The following is a 22669-nucleotide window of genomic DNA, read 5'->3' as shown; positions in this document are numbered from 1 at the left end:
AAGTATTCTGAAGGAGTCTTACATTCTTTTTCTGGCTGCCACTCATCACAGTGTGACCCTTGGCAAGACACGAACACAAACCACTACTTTCTTTATGAAATGGATCTAATACCTACTCCATTTATCTCAGGCTTGTTCTCAAAAGTTCTTTAAAAAGTATATGTAAATATATATAAATAAAACATAGTATAATTGCTATTGAATTATTTGAAGAAATTAATTTCTCATAATGTAGAGTTGGATACTGTCTTTAGGGTCTAAAAAAATAAATTTATTTTTATCTAACAGATGAAAATAATTGAATTACAGAAAAACCTAATTATAATTCTTCAGATTCACTAGGCTCATAATTTACATAGCAATGAGCTTGCTGCTTGGGCACTGATTAAAATCAGTGCTGTATAAAATGGTTCATTCAATCATTCTTTGGGGATGCAAACTCAAGTTTAGCAAACAATGACACTTTAAAAAAATGAAACAATGTTGACATTCTAGGAAAGGATTAAGCAAATTAAGAAACCATAACTGAAAAATCTTTTATTACTATCTTACTGATTTCCTCAAAACTGAATGATTAGAAAATGGAATTTGACTTACAAGTCAATCCTAAGTCTTTGTCCCCAGGATCATAGTACAACCACATAATGATCAATAAAGAGGCACCATCACCAGTAGATAGGAATGTGAGCTTTCCGTTTTGCAGAAACACAAGTTCTAGTTGGTAACCAACTTCTGGCACTCAGCGTTTGGGGATTCCTGCCTTGAATACTAATGAAATGGAAATGACCTTAAGTTAACCCTACTGTAAATCCCTTAACATTCTTAACGAGGGAATACATTCCTCCAACAGACTTGTGGAAGGTTAAAACTGACCATAGAGAGCACACAGCCCAAACCTCATTTTGTAGAACTAATGGCTTTGAGGCCTGGCAGCATTTTTTATCAGGATGATCAAAGACCTAAATTATTGGTCATTTCTCTGGATAATGATCAATGCCTGTGCACTGAGAGGGTGGCGTATCCCACTACGACAAAAATGTCTGCAACAAGTGAAGGCGTTATACTTCCTCTTATTTAACAAACAAGGTAGCAAGAGTTATTTCCATAAATGGTATCGCAGATTTGGGTACTTTTTGTAAATTCTGAATCTAGGATTTAAGAGTGCTTCGTTGGTTCCTGGAGGATAAAAGTGAATGTGTCTGGAAACGTGCAGCACAACAAAGGTTAACCACACTTGCTTTCCTGCTCTGCATTTATTGGGGCTACAGAGACTAAAACAGCTATTTTCCTCTCAAAGAATTCGGAAAAATATAATACAACAGCAATTTCTTAAATACATAACAAAACTTTCTGGATCATGAATCAACATGAGATGTAATAGCCTACAGATATCGATTGGACAGCTTTATAAAATGTCACTCATCTAAGGCATTATGAAATTGTTTTCAGAGTTACACATATATACACAGTTCTATATACATAAAGGCATCCATTCATGAACAATAAGTCAAGCACTGTGTAGAGAAGGGTAAAATAATACATAGTTAGATTCTGAATAATTTTTAAGAGACAATTTGGCATTCCAAGCAACAGTGATTTACATTCAAATAAACATGTAGATTTTCAAATCTAGATAGGTAAAGTTTTCGTGATGCAGGCTACAAGAAAATTCACACTGTGAATTATTTGTTTTTCAAAGGCCTCCTTATCGAAATAGAGATTTCAAGTCCAGAGCAAACACCCATTGCGTGAACAAACAGAATGCCTACGACTCTAAAATTTGCTTCCATATGCCTTTCCCCCTCACCTCCCTATCCAATAACAAGAGAAAAATTCCCAGAAGGGGCAGCAGCTAGATGTCGTGCCCTTCTATCTGTTAATGTTTCTGGATGGGGGGAGGTTATTACATCCAGATTACAATTTGGTGAAGGAGTATTGATTTCTATTTCAAATAGGCTATACTACTCCAAACACGAAGATTTTTGCCACGACATCCAAACATGATCACATAGACCCACGTTTCTTCCTAGTACAGAAAGAGGATCACTAGGAGAAGATGGGGCTGACAGATAGAGGAAGGAGACAGGTTAAACTCTCTCAGTGGCCAATTATCCCAGATGAAAACATCAGTCTCTGTTAGCGAAGTTGTCAGCTCTCTCCTTTGCAAACAAAGTTTCTAGCTCGACTGACATCTCGCCCTTTCATGCACCAGAGATATATCTCGGTCTAACCCACCAACCTACTCCTCTTGATTCTGACAATCTTACACAGGCCAATTCATGTGCTATATAAGGAAGACGTCACGATTTTCCAGGCACTTTTCAACACAGAAAAACTTAAATCCAGTTGTTTAAAATCTGTTTCACAAACAACCCCCCACTCCCTAGCCCCTAGAAAAAAAGTAGCTGATTCTGTTACAGTTTCTCTGTGAGAAGACAAGTTCCTTCAGTTTTGCCAAGGAAACAGTATGGATGTTTTAACTCCAAATTTGGGAGCTCCACCTCTTATATCATAGGATGTTAGGTTACTCGAAATCAGCTCCTGTTTAAAGATTCTTTGTGGAATCGAGCTTAGAGAGTTCACTCGTGCTGGAGGACAGTGCCATGACAGACGTTCTTGATACAAAAATGCAAATTCAGCTGAGTTCCTGTGATCCCCTGAGCAGTTATAAATGCCCTTTGCTATAATGAGGCAGTGTTAAGACAAAGCAAATTATTCAAATATATGTACACTTGTCTTTAGACTAATATGAAATACATCGATAGAAGAGGGTATTCTTGTTCTGAAGCGTTTACAGAGTTTCAAAGGAAAATAAAGACACTTAATATTGAGAAATTTCCAAAAAATGATTAAAAATGTTTTTGGTTGGTTGCCATTCAAAAGTTTTCCCAGAGTTCTCATCTATGTTCTATACACATGGTAAATAAAAATGTACACGACCAAGAGATGTACTATACATAAATCAGATATCAATATGTACGTGTGAACTAAAGTTCCTTAAATATACACATCCCCACTTAGGATACATTCCATTACATCAACAAAGCATCGTTCTTTAAGAATAGGTCCAGGATAGCAGCAATTTAATAACCTAGTTGCCCGGTTACCTCAGGCAAGTATGAGGGGTTCTGCCAGTCCCTGATGCGGGGTCCCTAGTTTCAAGGAGGGCTCTCTACGAGCATCTTACATATTCTCATGAAGCACCAGGCTACGTTGGCTAATGGCAATTATGTAATCCTGTCAATGGAGAAAAAGTTATCGTCTTTTCAAAACCCGTTTATTCAAAATCTGACCGAGGGATAACAGGAAAAATAAGTCGCAATAAGGCGATACCAACCCAAAGCATTTATGATACTTGAAGCATTTACATTTTATTTCTTACATTTTTTGTTGTTTTATCAGTGCCTTGTACTGATACTGAAAGTATTTGGATTGCCCTACCAGATGCTGAAAGAGCAATACGACACTCTGCTGAGAAGAGAGCTGTTCTGAGTTGTGTTTGGAAAGATGTAAATAACTGGATTATCAGTGTTTTTACAAATGGAGATGGCATGACATCACACTAGGCATTGTTTTAAAAGAGTTAGGTTTATGAGTCTATACCTTTGGGTAAGTTATGAACTTGCAACCAAAATTTACATATACAATATGCAAAAAGAAAACCCTTTAGGTTGATTTATAATAAACCACATTCGTCCCAGAAGGAAAGAGAGAATGGCTTCGAGGAAACATTTATTTTACGTGTACCACTGGATAGACTCACGCATGCCCAGTGGATGGAAATTCTGGGTAGGCAGCAACTTACGTGGACTGGTGTACACATGGACTTTGATACTCACTCTTGGTGTGTACTTCTAGGTCCAACTCTAAATGCGTGGGGTGCATGAACACAGAGCTCAGGAAAGATCTCTGTTACCTATGATGAAGATTAACCTCGGCCACTCGACCAGTATTTCATATAAAACAATCCTGTCAAACACAGCCACTGGCTGTAGGAGGAGAATTTATCACCTTCCCAAAGTTGCACTTGCCAAGGGAGAGCTACTCGATCAGACCCCATTGTTTTACAGGCTGCAACCCCTTCACTTGGAAGGGACAACTCTGTCTGCATAGCAGTTTCTCCTGCTTGAAGCTGAGATCACACATGGAGAAACCTATTGTGTTTCTGCCAAGTCACTGTGGGAATGCCTGGAACAGCATGCCCAGGAGCCCGCAGAGGCAGAACCAACAACATACCCGCTCCCCAAGATAAGCAGCCTGCTGCGAGGCGCTTAGGACAATTTCCCCTTCAACAGTGTTATCCTTTCCATCCTATGGGGGGCGGGGGAGTGGGTTTCTCCGGTGTTTCTCGTGGTGGTCAGATCAACACAGAACAGACTCTAGCTGGTCAGTTACAATGTGTGTTGCCAACCAAGATACTGAATGTTCACTCGGGCTCCTCGAATTTGGCTGGAACTTGAACAGTCCCAGCGGGATCCTTCCCGAGGATAAAATGACGGTGGGTTCGTTCCTTGTCGGCAATCCCAAAGCTTCCTGACATGCTCCCTAGACACGGCGGAGACTGCAGAACCCGGGTCCTTCTCTTCACACGGGCTCGGCCTTCTCTGATGCCAAAGGCAGGCAGGCAAGTTCAAAGTCTGGACACAGAGGCACTTTCAAAGTTTGGCAAGGGGGAGGCAAGTTCACTAAGTGGGGCTTTATCACTGTGCTTCTCATTGTAACCGCAGACGTCTGTGGCACGTGGATAGGAGCGGAGGCCTTTAGGTAGTGGATGGGTCGTGCTTTTTCTTCTTGCCCCGACAGGACTTGCAGACACAGCAGATTATACACGGGGAAGCCAGGAGCAGCAACGGTGAAGTCACCAGGGCAATGATGCCCAATCCCACCAGAATCCCCACCACCTGGAAATTCCGAAGAAAAGCCCACTTCAGCAGTTTGATCTTCCTATATGTATACTAAGCCATCAGCTACAGACTGAATGTTTGTATCCCCCACCCCCCAAAAAATTCCTATGTTGAAACCTCAATGTCCAATACAACGGTATTTGGAAATGAAGGCCTTTGGGAGGTAATTAGGACTCGAGGGCGGAGCCCTCACAATGGGATTAGTGCCCTTACGAAAAGAGACTTCAGAGCACTTGCTTCCTCTCCCCAGCTCAGCACCAGGTGAGGACACAGCAGGAAGAAGGCCACCTGCAGACCGGGAAGAGGGTCCTTGCCAGAACCCAACCAATCCTGGCACCTTCATCTCGGGCTTTTCGTCTCCAGGACTGGGAGAAATAAGTGTCTATTTTTCAAGCCACCCAGCTTTATGGCAATTTCTTCTAGCAGCCTGAACGAAGACACGACCCCAGGCACATGAAACAGTTACAGTTATGGGCCCTTTCAGCAAGTGCCCCATGTGACCTGAACCGGATATAAACCAGGGAGGCAGCAAGGACTAGATCGGAGGTGAGAGGAAGAAACCGGACGCTCACCTGAGCTCCGGCACAAGCTCCGTGTAACCCCGAATTGTTGCTGTTGGCTCCCTCCCTACCCGAGTCTCCTTGACAGCCTCATAGGGATGCTAACAATGATTCCTAGGCTATTAACACTGATGCCCTTAAAGGTAACGGAGTCTTGCATAAATATGAAGCACTATTAAAAATAAACCAGGGGATGCCTGGGTGGCTCAGGCAGTTAAGCGTCTGCCTTCGGCTCAGGTCATGATCTCGGGGTCCTGGGATCGAGCCCCACATAGGGCTCCCGGCTCAGCTGGTAGCCTGCTTCTCCCTCTACCTACTGCTCCCCCTGCTTGTGTTCCTGCTCTCACTATGTCTCGCTCTGTCAAATAAATAAACAAAACCTTTAATAAATAAATTAAATAAACCAACCAACAAACCAGGACTCCCTTTGAACCTGCCACAGAAACACACAATGGCGTGTGCAGAGGGATCTAAGCCTCAGCGGGGGCTCACAGGATTTTAGAGCACTGCCTTTTATATGAAATAGGACGTACAGGGCTTTAGGAAAGTCATCCTACCATTTTCCCAAGAGGAGAGAGTCTCTGCCTCGATTCTGGCAGTCACTGGTAATCAGTGGGCTGCTCTGGCACCCTGCCCCCTACTACTTATCCTCAAGGCGATCATGCTCCCCAGAACCTCCCAGGCTGGGATGGGTAAGTAGAGAACAGGGTGGGGAGGAGGATTAGGTGGGTTTTTTAAGCCATCTCGAGTCTGGTATTATCTCCTGCTCCCTTAAAGGTCAGGGTACCTGCGTTCGGTTCCACATCACCGAGGCTCTCGAGTGGCCCAGCTTATTCCTACACGGCCCTTTGTCATAATGTCTGAGGAAAATGTCATTCTGAAAAACAAAGACAGAGGTTTCAGTACACACGCTCTTTTGAGCTGAGACATAAACACTAACCACATCGGATCACCTTGGTGGAAGCAAAGGCTCTTTCAGGGAATATAAATGGCGGCCTCCGGGGATTCCAAGGCTGCAATCTTTAGACTCTGTCTCAGTAGGTTTACACATCACCGAGTGAAAATGGATCATAATCATCGAGACTCTTGACTGAGTCTAGAAAGGATTGGAGTCCTGCCCAGTCATCTCTGAAAGGTGGTTCCAGGACAGGTGTGACGTGGAATGAGGATCGGGAGTGGAGGGCACGTGAGAAAAAAATGCCAGCAGCTGAGATGGGAAATGCAGACATGGGGTCCTGAGAAGGTAACTAACTTGATGTGGGAAGAAGGAGAAGAAAACGACAACAGAGAGATGAACTCTGTTGGGAAGACGATGGCCACACTTTGGACATGTTGAACTTGAGGGACACTTGAGATATCCAAGCCACCCTGTTCAAAAGGCAGCTGATTACACAGATGAGAATTTGGGGGAAGACGGGAATCAGCATACATGGAGTGGAGAAAAACCACAGAAGTAGATGAGATCACCCAGGGAGACAGTGTAGACAGGCAAGCAAAGACAATGTCAAGGAGGACTACCCTGGGTGGCACAGTTGGTTGTTTTGTTTTGTTTTGTTTTGGCACAGTTGGTTAAGCATCTGACTCTTGGGTTCAGCTCAGGTCATGATCTCAGGGTGGTGAGATCGAGCCCCACGCCCAGTGCAGAGCCTGCTTAAGAGTCTCTCTCTCCCTCCTCCTCTGCCCCTCCCCGTTCTTGCTATCTAACTCTAAAAAAAAAAAAAAAGAAAAGAAAAAAGCATGAGTCAAGGAGGCACCTGGAAAGGAAACAGAAGTGGCCAGAAAGGTAGAAGGAAAGCAGAAGACATGCCATTACTGAAACCGACGTGGTCAAGACATCAAAGGCAGGGGAGAATCTAGGTAAGAGGAGGACTGAAACATCCATTGGATTTTACCCAAAAGACAGCACTCAAAGCCTTGGAAAAACATAGTCAAGGCTGTGACGATGTGGCCAGCTGAGCGCACTTCAAAGACTGGAGGTAAGTATCAACAACAAGAGGTGATTATGCTGTTTTGAGGCTTGGCTTCTAAGAGAAGGAGAGAGAGAGAATGGTAGTAAGGGAGACGTGTAGGCTTGAGAAAAGTGTCACTCGTTTTTAAATGGGACACACTGAGCACATGGAGCGGTTAGTGGAAATTGAAGGCACAGGAGAGAGAAGAGATAATGGAAGGGGACAAGTCTCTGAGGTCCCCAAGCAGATTAAGAACACTTCATCCTCAAAAAAAAAAAAAAAAAAGAACACTTCATCCTCTGAACCAGCAGGGATGAGGACCAAGGCAGGAGCAAATTCGACACCCCAGCAAAACTCAAAAATCACTCCGTTTGGGCATCCGTCTCGGGCTTGGCTCTTGGACAATCATTCTGCTCCCAGACCCATGCTCTGAAACTTTCCTATAAACAAAGATCAACACCACCATCTGACACAGAACACTTGTCAAGAGAAAAACATGATTACCAACAAGCCAGTGCCCCTGGCGAAAACTGAGAAAATGAGATCTCAGAAAACAATGACCAGAAAAAGATGCTCCAGTATTTGAAGTCTGTGTATCCAGCCTTTTAACATCTGTACCATTTCAACTTGAGCACCGGAACAGTCCAAGTAACAGAACAGTGTGTTCTTTGCAACACCATACCCCAAACATATTTCAGCCAAAGGATGGGGAGATCTGGCACACATCTTTATTCCCTTATACTCTTGCCTCTTAAAAAGAACCTCATGGGCTCAGCTTCCTTGTGGATATGAACCCAATTAATGTTCTGGTTAAACCTGAAGGCAAATAGAAAAGATTTCTTTCCTTTGTAAAAACACAGGGGGTGTGCAATCAATGAAAACATCGCCCAGAGTACCACACGTTTGGAAAATCATAATGGGTCTCAAATATCACACATACTTGTAATTCAAGGGGTTACGATAAATAGTATTAAAAAATAGAAATAAAAACACTTCTTTCAACCTGAGCTGCTGAGCTTCCACAGTCTAAAATTCAGTTTTCTTTCCCCCAATTTATAGCACTGCTTGAAATACTGAGATCAGGCTGTTTAAAATTCTTCCTCACAGATGTCATCTGAAACAACTTAGCTAATTTTCAGTTAAAAATCAGGCATGTGGTGACCAGCACGCATCCCGTATTAACCGCACACCGACTCACTGACTGTGTGATAGAAAAGCATCACCAGAGCTGCTCAGCAAATTGAAGCAAACCAAGCAATTGAAATGAAAAGTTGAGTGGGGCGCCTGGATGGCTCAGTCAGTTGGGCGTCCGACCCTTGATTTGGGCTCAGGTTGTGACCTCAGGGTCGTGTGATCGAGCTCCGCCTCGGGCTCCATGCTCAGTATGGAGTCTGCTTGAGATTCTCTCCTTCTACCCTTCCCCCGGACTTGACTTGCACTGACTTGCTCTCATTCTCTCTCTAAAATAAATAAATAAGTCTTGTAAAAAAAAAAAAGGAAGAAAGAAAGAAAAATTAAGAAAAGAATGTCCACCTCACCATGATGGAGGGCTCACACTGATACGGACATATTTCATGAGTCCAGATTGCCAAAATAGGGACTATCTATTCCTATTTGGGGTAGCACACATGCTAGAAGAAACACCAGAACTGAAGGAAGATCTGTTCATCAGTCCTTCACACCACCTTTTACCTCTGAGGTTACCATGGACCTCGGCACGGGATTGAATGAGCTGCACCTGAACCGGGCAAGACGTGTTTCACGAATGGTGAGGGGAAAGAATCACTGGGGCAGACCCCTTTATCTGGGCATGGATCCCTAACCAAATGAGAGCAATACCACCGTCGTGCCAGTGAATGAAGTAGTTATTTAAGACATCCCATTGATTAGAGCGGCTTTCTTCTTTAAATTCAAAAAGAGGAAGAGAACCAAATTATGGTAGGCAGAAAATATGGTGATTACGTGGCAAAAGGGACTTTACAAGTGTGCTTAAAGTAAGAGCCTGAGATGGAGGAGAACAGCCTATATCATCCAGATGCGGCCAATCTAATCACTGTATCATCCAGATGTGGCCAATCTAATCATTGCATCGTCCAGATGTGGCCAATCTAATCAGCTCGCCCTTAGAGCAGAGCAGCTTTCCCAGCTGTGGTCAGAGGGAGCCGTGACAATGGAAGAAGGGGTCAGAGAGACGTGATGCAGCTAGCTCCAAAGATGGAGAAAGGGGCCACACACCAACGAAGGCAGGCAGCTTCTAAAGGCTAGAAAAAGCAAAGAAATGGATTCTCCCCTGGAATCCAGAAAAGAATGCAGCCCTGAGGACACCTGGATTTTAACCCAGTGAGACACGCGTCAGACTGCCAGAGGACAGAACTAAAGACAATAAATTTGTGCTGTTTTAAGCCACTTCGTTTGTGGTGATTTGTTACAGCAGCAAAATAAATGAATACACTGACAGTTCTTTACATGATAAGAGGAGACACTGCTCCCCAAAGCAGGGAACGTCCCTAAAACGAAAGCCTGCCTTCACAGCTAAGCTGACACAGCTAAGGGACTCAAAGAGACATTTGCTAGACATCTAAAGTAGCAGGTTCGGGGTGCCTCTGTGGCTCAGTCGGTTGGCCATCTGCCTTCGGCTCAGGTCATGATCCCGGGATCCTGGGATTGAGCCCCGCATCGGGCTCCCTGCTCAGCGGGAGGCTGCTTCTCCCTCTCCGCCTGCCCCTCCCCCTGCTTGTGTGCTCTATCTCTCAAATAGATAAATAAAATCTTTTAATAAATAAATAAATAAATAAAAATAAAGTAGCAGGCTCAGAAAGTATCCTTAAGAAAAATAACCTTCTTTTGCAGGACAAATATAGGCTCAAGATTTTGAAAGGAAAGCCTGTAGGATCCTGACGGTTGCACAGATACGATGGAGAAAAAGACCACAGGAGAAGACGCTTCCAAGTGGAACTTACGTCCAGGTTCTGGAGACAGTACCAGCAAAACGTGTGTTTGCAATTCTTGCACATCATCTGAGCACAGCCTTCGTTGCGTTCGATGTAAACCCGACAAACAGGGCACTGCTTAATGGGGGCTTCTGCGTCTGTCCCAAAGAGGGCCCTAGACACAAAATGGATGAAAATTATGGGGGGGGGATCAAGAATGCTGCTAGAACCCCAAGGGTGTACAGTAACCAGGGCTGGGGAAGAGTGGGCGGGGTGTAATTAATTCAACAGTTAACTTTATGGTCACCAACTGAATTCCTAGGGCTCCTGATTAATTCACTTCCATGGAAGAGGGCGGGGGTAAAAATAGGAGAGACACAGATTATTAGTTGTTCAGATAACTCAAAACAAAAAAAGAACCTTAATTTATTTACCTTTGGCTTGGAGTGATGATATAATTGTATTTTCCACACCTGACTTAATTTATCATTTTGCCAAATTAGTATTTCATTCCCTGAGCACACACTGTCTAAATCAAAAACACAAGCATTCTGCTACACAACAGAAAAACTAGCTCTGGATCTGGCACAGCATAGATAAATCTTTCTGGTGATCTGGTTCCGATAAATAAATGGAAGAGGTCGGGGGAGGCAATAATCAATATTTGAAAATAAATGCCCAGTCTCATTAAAGAGACCTGCTCCAGACAGATGAATAGGTCAGCACAGGCTCACAGTCTTAGGGGACATGGAGAATAAGTGGAACACATTGGGGTGGGAAGGTTAGGGGGGCCACAGCGCTACACTGCATGTTAGCTACCGTTCATCAAAACCAGCCCCCAGGGGTACCTGGGTGGCTCAGTTGGTTGAGCGACTGCCTTCGGCTCAGGTCATGATCCTGGAGTCCCGGGATCGAGTCCCGCATCGGGATCCCTGCTCGGCGAGGAGCCTGCTTCTCTCTCTGACCCTCCCCCCTCTCATGTGCTCGCTCTCATTCTTGCTCTCTCAAATAAATAAATAAATCTTTAAAAAAAAAAAACAAAACCCAGCCCCCAGCACACAGAGCCATCAAGTTCACAACGTGTTGTCAGATCCAGGATTGGATTTGGTACTCACAATAACCTTATTAGAGCAGTGGGACAGTTACTATCTTTTTTTTTTTTTTTAAGATTTTTATTTATTTGACAGAGAAAGACACAGCGAGAGAGGGAACACAAACGGGGAGTGGGAGAGGGAGAAGCAGACTCCCCGCTGAGCAGGGAGCCCAACGCGGGACTCGATCCCAGGACTCCAGGATCATGACCCGAGCCGAAGGCAGTCGCCCAACCAACTGAGCCACCCAGGCGCCCGACAGTTACTATCTTAATTCTCTTCCCCACCACCACCTTTTTTTTTTTTTCAAATAGAGAAACAGACTCATAGAGGCTGAGTGACTTCCATGAGGTCCCACAGATACCAAGTGACAATGTCAGAACTCAACCTCTCGGGGCACCTGGGTGGCTCAGTCGGTTGGGCGTCTGCCTTCGGCTCAGGTCATGATCCCGGAGTCCCAGGATCGAGCCCCGAATTGGCTCTCTACTCAGTGGGGAGTCTGCTTCTCCCTCTGACCCTCCCCCCTCTCATTCTTTCTCTCTCTCTCTCAAAGAAATAAAATCTTAAAAAATAAAAATAAAAAAAGAACTCCACCCCTCTCTCCTCTGGGATCTTCACATTGTCCCATGATACCCACACACCTCACTGCCATGTGCAGAGGGTACTGGCTAAGAAGACGCATGCCTGCCATGTGCACTAGATCTATTTTTCCTCTTGGTTGGTTTGGTCCAAGATTCGAGCACACTATCCTAGCCAGGTAGTGCTACTATTCCTGAAGAATGGTTCTACACACTCTGAGGGTGCGGGCTGAGTCAGCCAACTGGACTGGAACACCAGCACCTCTGTTCTTGCTCATGCAGAATAGCCAGGGCCTCAAGCAAAGCAAGGGATCGAGCACAAAAGTCTCCCGCTCTGGGCCTTTCTGCTGCCATAAAATCCCTCTGTACTGAAAGGTACAGATTTAATTGCTTCTCGCTGTAACAGAATCTGAGCCTCGGCACCACCTTCTAGGCACCAAGTCCTGAGAGATGTAGCCTTTTCCTCTGGGGCCTGCGCACTGAGCACTGCGCTGCCCTGAAGGACTGCTGTTTCTATTGTGGTGCTCTCCTTGACAGGACTGGCTCGCCTCACAAGCTGCCACATGGTCGGGTCACAAAATAATTTCCGCACCGCTTCGCAAGCAGGAAGAACGAGGTGAATCCATAGCAGGTGCTCACGCCTCCTAAGCAAAAGGCTGTGGACAAGCCCCGCCTTGCTATTGAAAACCAGTGGCCCGTGTGCCTCCCCCTCCCTGAAGAGGAATCAAAATGTTTACAAACCCTAATTTCAGCAGTCTCAGGGAGATTGTCCAAGGGTCAATACCTAAAAGTCCCTCAGAAAGGCTCTGTCAGTTACTCTTTGTTAGCAACTTCCCAATTCGGAGACACGTCTCAGGGAAGTTCCCCAGGGAAATAACTAATCTCTAAATTCCATCACAAAAGAACTCCTTCTCCAGGCCACCTATTTGGGCTTTCTGAGAAAACCGGTGACGAATCCCAAAGACGGCTTCCTTTCTTACCCGTGCTCTGTTGGTAGGACGATGGGCTGACCATCTCTACAGGAGACTTCTGCGTGCCAAGCATCCTTGCAACAGGAGCAGAACTTCAGGTGACAGGAAGGGCACTCCACGCGCACAGGCTGTCCCGGGTCACTGGAGGCAACAGGGCACACCGTTTGGCAGTCTGCCACAGGGCACCATGTTCGGTAGGGGTCCAGGTGGACTTCTAAAGCGCAAACAAAGAAAATGGGACGGTCTGTGTGTCTTTCATACAGGCCCAGGCTTTCTCCCCTCCGTTCTTCTCTTTTATAGGCTAATATTTATGGAAGGTTAGTACCACTGAGGGCAGTGATTTCTACTCTTGGTCTTCATAATGGACCCAAACCTTCAAGGTCACTCAGCCCTGCCATGTTTCTCAAAGTAGGTGCTAGTGGAAGAGGCCACCACTGCCCTTATGAACAGACAGGGAATGTTCTCACTAACCAAACTCGGCAATTCTTTTGGAATACTTCTCGCCTTTCAGCACTCAAAGTAGGCAAAAATCTCAAGTCCCTGCTACAATTATTTGGGGCATTGTCTTGGAGGAAAATTGGACCTGAAGGTCCTACTGAAGCAAAAGGAAAAAAGAAATTTAAAAAGGATTTTGTCCTCTTCGGGACTGAGAAATAGGTAGTGAGGTTTCCTTACTATTTTTTAGAGGGAACTGAAAGAACAAGAAAGAAATCAAATAGGGACCAAACAGTGCCTGGTGTGGCTTAGCCAAGAAGTCAGACTGGCTGTCAATTTGGATATTCCGTTGTCCTACCATATGTTAGAGACATTTGTAAAAGACTCACATGCTCTAAAATCAAAAGGTTTCACAAACCATAAAATGATAGTCAGTTATACACTACACCAGCCACATCCAGGAAAGAATAGGAAGAATATGGAGTTGGGGGTAAGCCGACTGTCATTCTATTCAAACGTTTACAAATCTTGTGCGGTTTTCCATTTTTCTATTCAATAACAGACCTCACATTCTTGTCTTATAATGTGACCTTTAAGGGAATATATCATGTGAAAATGATGTTATTTGAGTAGAGTAGAGTAGCCCTTTTTTCTCTGAACCAATGTATTTTGCAAATTTTAAACCGATGAGATTCCAGTTTTAAACCTCCTAAGGCTTATGATTCTTGGAAATTTCCACACAGGAGGGAAACAGACCGAAAGAGTGGTGCGCAAAGGAAATGAAGGCATTAAGTATGAGCTTAGTTTTAAAGGTAATAATTTTACAAATTCAGTATCAGGGGAAATAAGTCCAAAATGTTCCAGCAAACACGGTCTCCATTAATCTCTCATCTAGAAAAGGCAACAATCAGATCCATGCTTATTATAGGTTTTCATTCAAAAAGAGCATCCTTACACATATTTTCTTACCTAATGATTCTGGGGAATAGGGGTTGGAGAATGATGAGCCAAATAAAATCAGAAAAGGGAAGCCTATGATTCAAAGGTGCTCAGACCCCAAGAGAGATGGGCCCTTGAAAGAAATCCCTGAAAGTTTGGGACAGGCTAGTTAGAAAGTCAAGGGGACAGTGACATACACCTATGCTCCAAGGTCTGACCTTTTATTTCCACACCATTGATACTTTTTTCCAAACTCTTATAACTGCTTCACAAACACTAAGTCCAGAGAAATGAAGTCTGGTATATAAATTAGAAGCTAAGGATACCCACATCACCTACCTACTTAACCACCCATTCTAAATCACGGGTCTTTTAAAAGACTGACAATACAGAAGAGAAAGGAAAGACACATATTATAGTTAAATTTGTAGCATCCCTGCAGATCACCCTAAAAAGATACAAGGATACAACTTGTCCTCATAATTCTAATCCAAATTATTTGGTAGAAATTCTGACCTGTTTGTTTCTACCAACTTATTATTTCATGTATCTTGATTGCCACAATAAAAGCAGAAACAATAAATACGGGAGCAGTTACAAATTTTGATGAATTCCCATAAAAAAACAACAACAAAAACCTCAGGAAGCAAAGCAGCTGATACAGTCCAATGAAAAAGCAAGGGAAGAGTCTGAGCCACAGAAAACAGTGATGCTCTGTATTTTTCTCCACTTTGACAGTACAGAAATGATCATGCGAAGGAGGGTGGTGGAAGGGGCAAAAGAGAGACATTACAGCTTTCTACTTATTTCGTTAGAAGTCTTGTTCTTTAGGAATAGCTTAGAGAGCTTAACCAACACCCAAAGTCGAGTTACCAGGAGATGGATTTTAACTCTATCCAAAAATGGTATCGGCTACTCAAGCCACCTCTGCATTATCCAGGCAACGTCTGTCCCAACTCCTTCCACTCCACCTCGCTGAGAACGCTCATGTTCATGGACACAGAACACCGCAGACTTGCACGCTCAACCTTCCATGCAGCCACGGTGTGGTCATGTGACCTGGTTCTGGCCAAAGGGAGGTGAGGGGAGGTCCGTCAAGGGGCTTCTGGGACTAGATTTCTTCTGGATCCTTAGGCAAGAATCTCCCTTCAGTCTGTGTGCCTTTGAACACAGCCGTGGGAAGCCGTGATGCCTGGGCCAAGACAACTCTGGGAACTCTGAGGGGAAAATTACATGAGTTGGAGAAGTTGAGCCGCTACGTCGACCACACCTGCAACAGCCTACCTCTGGATTTCCTGTGTGCGAGGTAATTCAGCGCCTTCACTGGTTAAAGCACTTCTAAGTCCGGCATTTCTGTTCCTTGCAGATGAAAGCATCTCAACCCATAAGGTTACCTCTAGCAATAGTGAGCAAATGCCCAGGTCAGACAAGGACTGTTCTTCCCCTGCGGCATGTAGTTTTAAAGTCTTTTCCAACCCGAGGTTATAGGTGAGGCACATGGAAATGTGTGTATGCAAATAGAAATAAAATATATACTACACATATTGTCCTGTAGAAAACCTCATCTACCATAATAAAAATTTATTTTTATTATTTATTAACCTTTAAAAAAAATTAACACACTATGCCAGACCCATAAGGTTTTTGTGTGGGTTAGTAGACAAATAAGGTACATCCATATAGTTGAACACTATGTAGCTCTAAAATAAGGTGAATCAACGTGACGATATGGAAAGATCCCAAAGTTATACTGCCAATTAAAAAATGTGGATTGAGGAAGAGTATAAATGAACCATGTTTATAAGAATATATATAGAGAGAAATATATTTTAACATTTTCAGAATATCTAAGAAGCATAAAAACAGTTATCCTTGAGTAAAGGTCAGGGGTTGGGAGAGGAGGCAAAGATTTACTTTAATACTAAACTTGAATTAATTTTTAAAAAATATTTTATGTATTTTATTTATTTGAGACAGAAAGAGAGAGAGCATGAGTTGAGGGGGCAGAGGAAGAGGGAGAAGCAAACCCCCCACTGAGCAAGGAGCCCAACGCAGGACTCAATCCCAGGAACCTGAGATCATGATCTGAGCCAAAAGCAGCCACTTAACCAACTGAGCCACCCAGGTGCCCCTAAACTTGAATTTAAAAAGAAACAGGAGCAAATACTACTTCTATAATTTTTTAAAGCTAGTTTTAAAAGGCCCTGGGTGGCTCAGTCTGTTGGGCGTCTGACTCTTGGTTTGGGCTCAGGTCATGATCTCAGGGTCAGGAGATCGAGCCCGGCTTCAGGCTCTGCGCTCAGTGGGGAGTCTGCTCAAGATTCTCTCTCTCTCCCTCTCCGCCCCTTCCCCCTGCATCCCACCCCCGCCGCCCCCTGTGCTTGCACACTCTCTCTAAAATAAATAAATAAGGGTGCCTGGGTGGCTGAGTCTGTTAAGCAATCTGCCTTAGGCTCAAGTCATGATTTCAGGGTCCTGGGATTGAGCCCCACATCTGGCCTACTGCTCAGCGAGGAGTCTGCTTCTCCCTCTCGCTCTCACTCTCTCTCTCAAATAAATAAAATCTTTAAAATAAATAAATCTTTTTAAAAATTTAAAAAATAAAAGGCTACTATCAATCTGGTATATGAACGGCAGACTAATAATTCTGGATCTAAGCTGTCTTCTGGAAAATCATCTACTTTCTGTATTCAGATTTCCCCTCTGTTTCACATTCTTCTCCATGTGTACAATTCTCATTCTATGCTTTTCCTTACCCTAAAAATCCTTTCATCTGTAACCGAGTTATAGCCTATGCATTCTTAAAGGACCTTCTTTAAAGTACCTACTACATACTTGGTCTTAATTTTGGTGTCACAGAATCCGTATCTTGTTCATTGCTGTGCTCTAGTCACTTCATGGAGATGACCTTTCTCTCTTTAGGTTGTAGGCAAGGGCTACTTATTTTATTTGTGTGCCCCAATATACCTGACACAGTGATGGGATGCTTCCTGTTGATTTAAAGCAGTCATTCTTGGTTTTTGCAAAAGCTAGATATACTCCTCTGCTAACAATTGACTTACAATACATCCACTACTAATACCATCTTGAATTGCCTTGCACTGGAATTTATTTTCCATTCTCTTCTAGGACTCTCATCAACAGATGTACATGGCACACTAAAATCATCCAATACCAGTCCTGGGGTTGAAAGTATGTTATGATCATTATTAGACTTTATATCTCCACCCACCTCAAGTAGGCTCTCTACATTTGGAAAGACACCAGCCTGACAAAACATGGAAATTTACATATAGCACTTTCAAAATTAAACCTCCTTTATGAAGCGTCACTTATAAGGGTGACAATGAAAAAAAATTTCTAACATTAAAATGGATAATAATTACCCTTGCTAGAGCCCAACTTACTGTCTCCCTGTACCTAACATCCATTTCACCTTCCTGTCTCATGTCAGTCCTTGGATGAGTGATCCACATTCACTGATTCTCATTCCAATCCCCTCATATCCTCCTTAAGTCTCTAAAGTTTTTATTCCCAGCTCATTAATAAACTACTCTCTGAAAGTTAAAACTGCCATCCCTCTACTCATATCCAGCAAATGTTTCTCATTCCATCTTTTATCTGATACTCTTGTAGCTCTCTTCCATAAGGCACCAGCCTCTCTATTTTCTTCCCACAACCTTCCTTCTCCTTTCACATCAATACTGCTTCCTTTGGTTCCATCAGTGGATGGTGTCTAAGATTCAGTTCTGGATTTCTCCGGTATTTACTTGTTTACAGAACCCAAGCCATGACTAAGTCTCAATCTTGCTTTAATCTGGACTATTCCAAACTTCTTTAGGCTTGACTTCTTGTGATGATATGCCTGAAAACTTAGGCAAATGGCTATTACTCATTGTTCATTCAACAAATGATCAATTTCAGGGACTTTTTAGAGACCCTGGGCTTACAGAGATGAAAATAGAGGTTTGCTTCTCAGAAATCTCAGTGTGAAAAGGACAAGAGATGTTTAAAATAAAATGTAAAAAAAAACCCAAAAAACCAAGAATGTAATAACTGACAGAGCACCCCACAAGATAACATAAATGAAATTATTATTATCTGTGAGCAGCTTTTAGGAGTGGAGGTAAGGAATGTTTAATATACAGAAAGTTTTTTTAATACAGAAATATATTAATGCTTTTCTTCCACAATGAAGTTTTCCCTTTTAATCAGCTCCCAACTCAGGAAGTAAAACTGGTCATTCCTAATCACAGAACAAAGCAGATGGCACATGCTGAGATAAAACACAAAGAGATTAAGTTCGAGAGAGCTAAAGCACCACATAAACAGAGATTTAAAAAACAAACAGTCCCTGGAATAGCAACTCTGTAGGCAGCCAGAGTGTGTAAGGTAGAAAAGGGAAAGAACAGTCTCCTTCCAGATATTGGAATAAAGACTCTGTATTTAAGAAGACACCGAGCAAGAACATGAGCAGTTGCCTCCTAAAGTGGGGTCTTTTTTTTTTTTTTTTAAAGATTTTATTTATTTATTTGAGACAGAGAGAATGAGAGACAGAGAGCATGAGAGGGAGGAGGGTCAGAGGGAGAAGCAGACTCCCCGCCGATGCGGGACTCGATCCCGGGACTCCAGGATCATGACCTGAGCCGAAGGCAGTCGCTTAACCAACTGAGCCACCCAGGCGCCCCTAAAGTGGGGTCTTGCCTGCATTCAAGAACCTACTCCACCTTCTCTCAACTTTGTATTCAGTGACATCCCACTTGAGAAATCAGCCACAATGAGAGTATTTACACCACGGAAATTGGCAAACACTATAAATCAGAGCCTCCCCACTCCCCCCCAAATCTGCTTACCAACATATCACTGAACAAATTGACAGCAAATACTTAAATATATAAACCCTACTTCAACACCGTCAAGTGGGGGGCACAGAGTGGGCAACCAAAGAACAGAACTTAGCACAAGAAGAAGAGAAACTGAAACTACAACAGTGGCAGTTCCTTTGGGTATATTTGCTGGCCAGTCTTTTCCCCTTCCTGAGCATTCTACATATAGAAAAGTACTTATACCTGAAGGAACCTCTCATGTCTCCGATGGGTACGTAGCTTCCTCTTCTAAAGAGCATTTGGTATTTGGTCATATTCCCATTTATTGTTCATTAATTGCTTTTTGTACATCTGACTGGGATCTTTAACTCCAGTGAGAGCTACCCTAGAGGACAGGTAGGCTGTTTCTCCCACTTAGAACCATAGCATGTCACAAGTAAATATTTCTGGATCTCCCTATCTGATTTCCAAGCACCCTTCACAGCGCCAATCAGATGTGATGCACTCAGTACACTCCTGTCCACCCAGCAGGTCAAAATTTTTTCCTTTATAAATACAGAGGGTCACGGGAGAAAACAGAGGACAGATATCTACTAATTTAAACCAATTACTTCTCTCAAAGAGAGCCCCCCTTCAGCCACCCTTTTATTTATTTGTTAAGTTTTTATTTAAATTCCAGTTAGTTAACGTACATTGTAATATTTACTTGGAAGTGTAGAATTTAGTGATTCATCACTTACATACAACACTCAGTGCTCATCCTAACAAGTGCCCTCCCTAGTCCCCATCACCCATTTAACCCATCCCAACGTCCGTTTCCCCTCCAGTAACCCTCAGTTTGTTCCCTGTAGTTAAGAGTCTGTTTCCTGGTTTGCCTCTTTTTTCTCCCCCTGTTCATCTGTTTTGTTTCTTAAATTGCACATATTAGTGAAAGCATAGGGTATTTGACTTTTTCTGACTTATTTTGCTTATTAGCATAATACTGTCTAGCTCCATCCATGTTGTTGTAAATGGTTCTTTTTTTTTGTGGTGGAGTAATATTCCATTGTACATATACACCACATCTTCTTTATCCATTCATCTGTGAATGGACATTTGGGCTCTTCCCATAACTTGGCTATTGTTGATAATGCTGCTATAAACCTCAGGGTGCATGTGTCCCTTCAAGTCTATTTTTTGGTATCCTTTGGGAAAATACTTCCTAGTGCAATTGCTGGATCATCAGCCACTCTTTTAAAGAGTTTAAATAAAAAAGCATGGCTAGGGCGCCTGGGTGGCTCAGATGGTTAAGCGTCTGCCTTCGGCTCAGGTCATGATCCCAGGGTCCTGGGATCGAGTCCCGCATTGGGCTCCCTGCTCCTTGGGAGCCTGCTTCTCCCTCTGCCTCTCTCTCTCTCTCATGAATAAATACATAAAATCTTAAAAAAAAAAAAAAAAAGCATGGCTAGTTAGAATCTGACGTGATTAAAGCTTAGAGAATTGTCCCTCAACACAGGAAGCACCCACAGTAGCAATACAATATCACATGTTTATGTAATGTTTGTTTTGGGGCACAGATATTCTTTACACAAGTACTTGACCTTATCCTACAGCTTTGAAATACTGTTCTGGTTATGTAAAAGATACTTGCCAAAGGAGGTGTGCCATTGTCTTCCTGATAAACCATTAAGAGCAGAGTAAATAACTACTCTGGGGCAAAAAGACAAATCTAGCCAAATTCCTGACAGTCCCCTCAGCTTTATATTTCTGTATTACCATAAGGAGCTGAGTAAGTTAACAAGGAGTTAACAGAACAATCAAAAGAGTAGTGACTCAATTTCTCTAACTGGAGATGGAGATAGGCTTAAAGAGATTTATCCCTTGAAGTCAAACAGCACACAGAAGCACATTTCCATAGAAGTATAGAAATTCATGAAGGACATTTTGGAATGGGAAGAAAAGGTATATTGGTGCCTCTGGGCCTGAAAGTACAAAAAATACTTAAATGATGTGTTTTTTTCCTCTGCCTTCTTTATTTTTGATTCATGACAGAGACCTGTCTACTCAAAAGCACACTTTCTGCTTTTTCAACTGGGTAACTATTAATTTGGTTAGAATTGCTGGAGATAAGCCTCTGGAGCTGTTACATTTGTGAGAGAACCAGATGACACTGAGCAAACATTACTTCTGCTTCTGAGAGTTATTTATAGCTGTCCGTTTTTAAAAAACACATTTAAGTCGATAGGTTAAAACCATGAATAAGCAGCCAATCCAATTTTGATCTGAAAGATTTCCAACTTATATCCAAATGATGCAAAAGAAGAGATTTATACATGTAATAAGGCATTTATACATGAAATTTTACAAGGAGCCAAGTGAGCAGAGTCATAGGACATAATGTGGGAATAGTCATCAAGGGCCTGATCACAGATGATGATGATAAGGCCTAAGCATGATGAGAAGCCACTGGTGGGGGATGCCTTTTTTTTTTTTTTTGGTAGTTTTATTAACACAAATACAGTGTACACATAAGCTGTCTATTCATTTTCTTCACTATGCAGGCTATAGCATTGGGATTGTTGACTGTGAAGGCCAGCGGGACTGCTCTTTCCACAATGGCTTTGAGGTTCTTAGAGGAGACATTTTGAGCAATCTCTGCACAGTAAGATTTGTTGCACATCAGCAGCTCTTCAAGCTCTTGACGTTGTAGACTAGGAACTTCTGAAAGCCACCGGACAGCCTGTGCTTTGTTTTCTTGTTGCTCCCATAACCAGTGTTGGGCATCAAGATCCAGCCCTTGATTCTTCTGTGCACCCTACTGTCAATGCCTCTGGGTTTCCAACAGCTGCACTTAATTTTGACATATTGGTCTGACTGGGGCCAGATGAACTTCTTGGTCCTCTTTTTAACAATCTTGGGCTTCGGGGCGCCTGGGTGGCTCAGTTGGTTGAGCGACTGCCTTCAGCTCAGGTCATGATCCTGGAGTCCCTGGATCGAGTCCCGCGTCGGGCTCCCTGCTCGGCGGGGAGCCTGCTTCTCCCTCTGACCCTCCCCCCTCTCATGTGCTCTCTCTCTCATTCTCTCTGTCTCAAATAAATAAATAAAATCTTAAAAAAACAAAAAACAAAAAACAATCTTGGGCTTCACCAGAGGTCTGAGGGCAGCCATGATGCCGAATAGGAGATGGCTGCCACCTCCGCGGGCAGCACCGCGGAAGACAGGGGAGTGCCTTCTTGGTTAGGGGAGAGCCGTGATATGATTACCATTCTTAGAAGATGACTCTGGCTACTGTAGGGAGAATGGATGGTGGTGGAACAAAGTGGCAACACAGATATTACGGTGATCTAATCTAAGACGATACACTGGAGTAGATGTTAGCGGTGAAAGTACTGACAATTTGGAGCATACTTTGAAGGTGAAACAGCCAAGACTTCCTTGGTTGCAGTCATCTCAAGATGCAGTTGGTTGCAGTCATCTCAAGATGCAGTTGGTTGCAGTCATCTCAAG

The 22669-nt window shown here is 43.2% G+C and overlaps 1 protein-coding gene across 3 annotated transcripts in view; it reads right to left on the bottom strand.

Annotated features, from left to right (window-relative positions):
* Positions 1-1234: 1234 nt before the first annotated feature.
* RNF144B (ring finger protein 144B) overlaps positions 1235-22669 on the bottom strand; it is a 176764-nt gene continuing 155329 nt past the window's right edge. For all 3 annotated transcript variants that reach the window (XM_034985751.1, XM_034985750.1, XM_034985748.1), the window contains 4 exons: positions 12993-13197; positions 10374-10518; positions 6252-6341; positions 1235-4901 (listed from right to left, as the gene is read on the bottom strand). In XM_034985751.1, coding sequence (XP_034841642.1) covers positions 4761-4901; positions 6252-6341; positions 10374-10518; positions 12993-13197 — 581 coding nt within the window. In that variant the 3' untranslated portion in view covers positions 1235-4760. The remainder of the gene's footprint in view (positions 4902-6251; positions 6342-10373; positions 10519-12992; positions 13198-22669) is intronic.

Source organism: Mirounga leonina, unplaced genomic scaffold, assembly GCF_011800145.1.
Source record: "Mirounga leonina isolate KUSES-001 unplaced genomic scaffold, KU_Mleo_1.0 Mir_366, whole genome shotgun sequence".
Taxonomy (NCBI): Eukaryota; Metazoa; Chordata; class Mammalia; order Carnivora; family Phocidae; genus Mirounga; species Mirounga leonina.
This window is presented reverse-complemented; position numbering and strand designations above follow the sequence as displayed.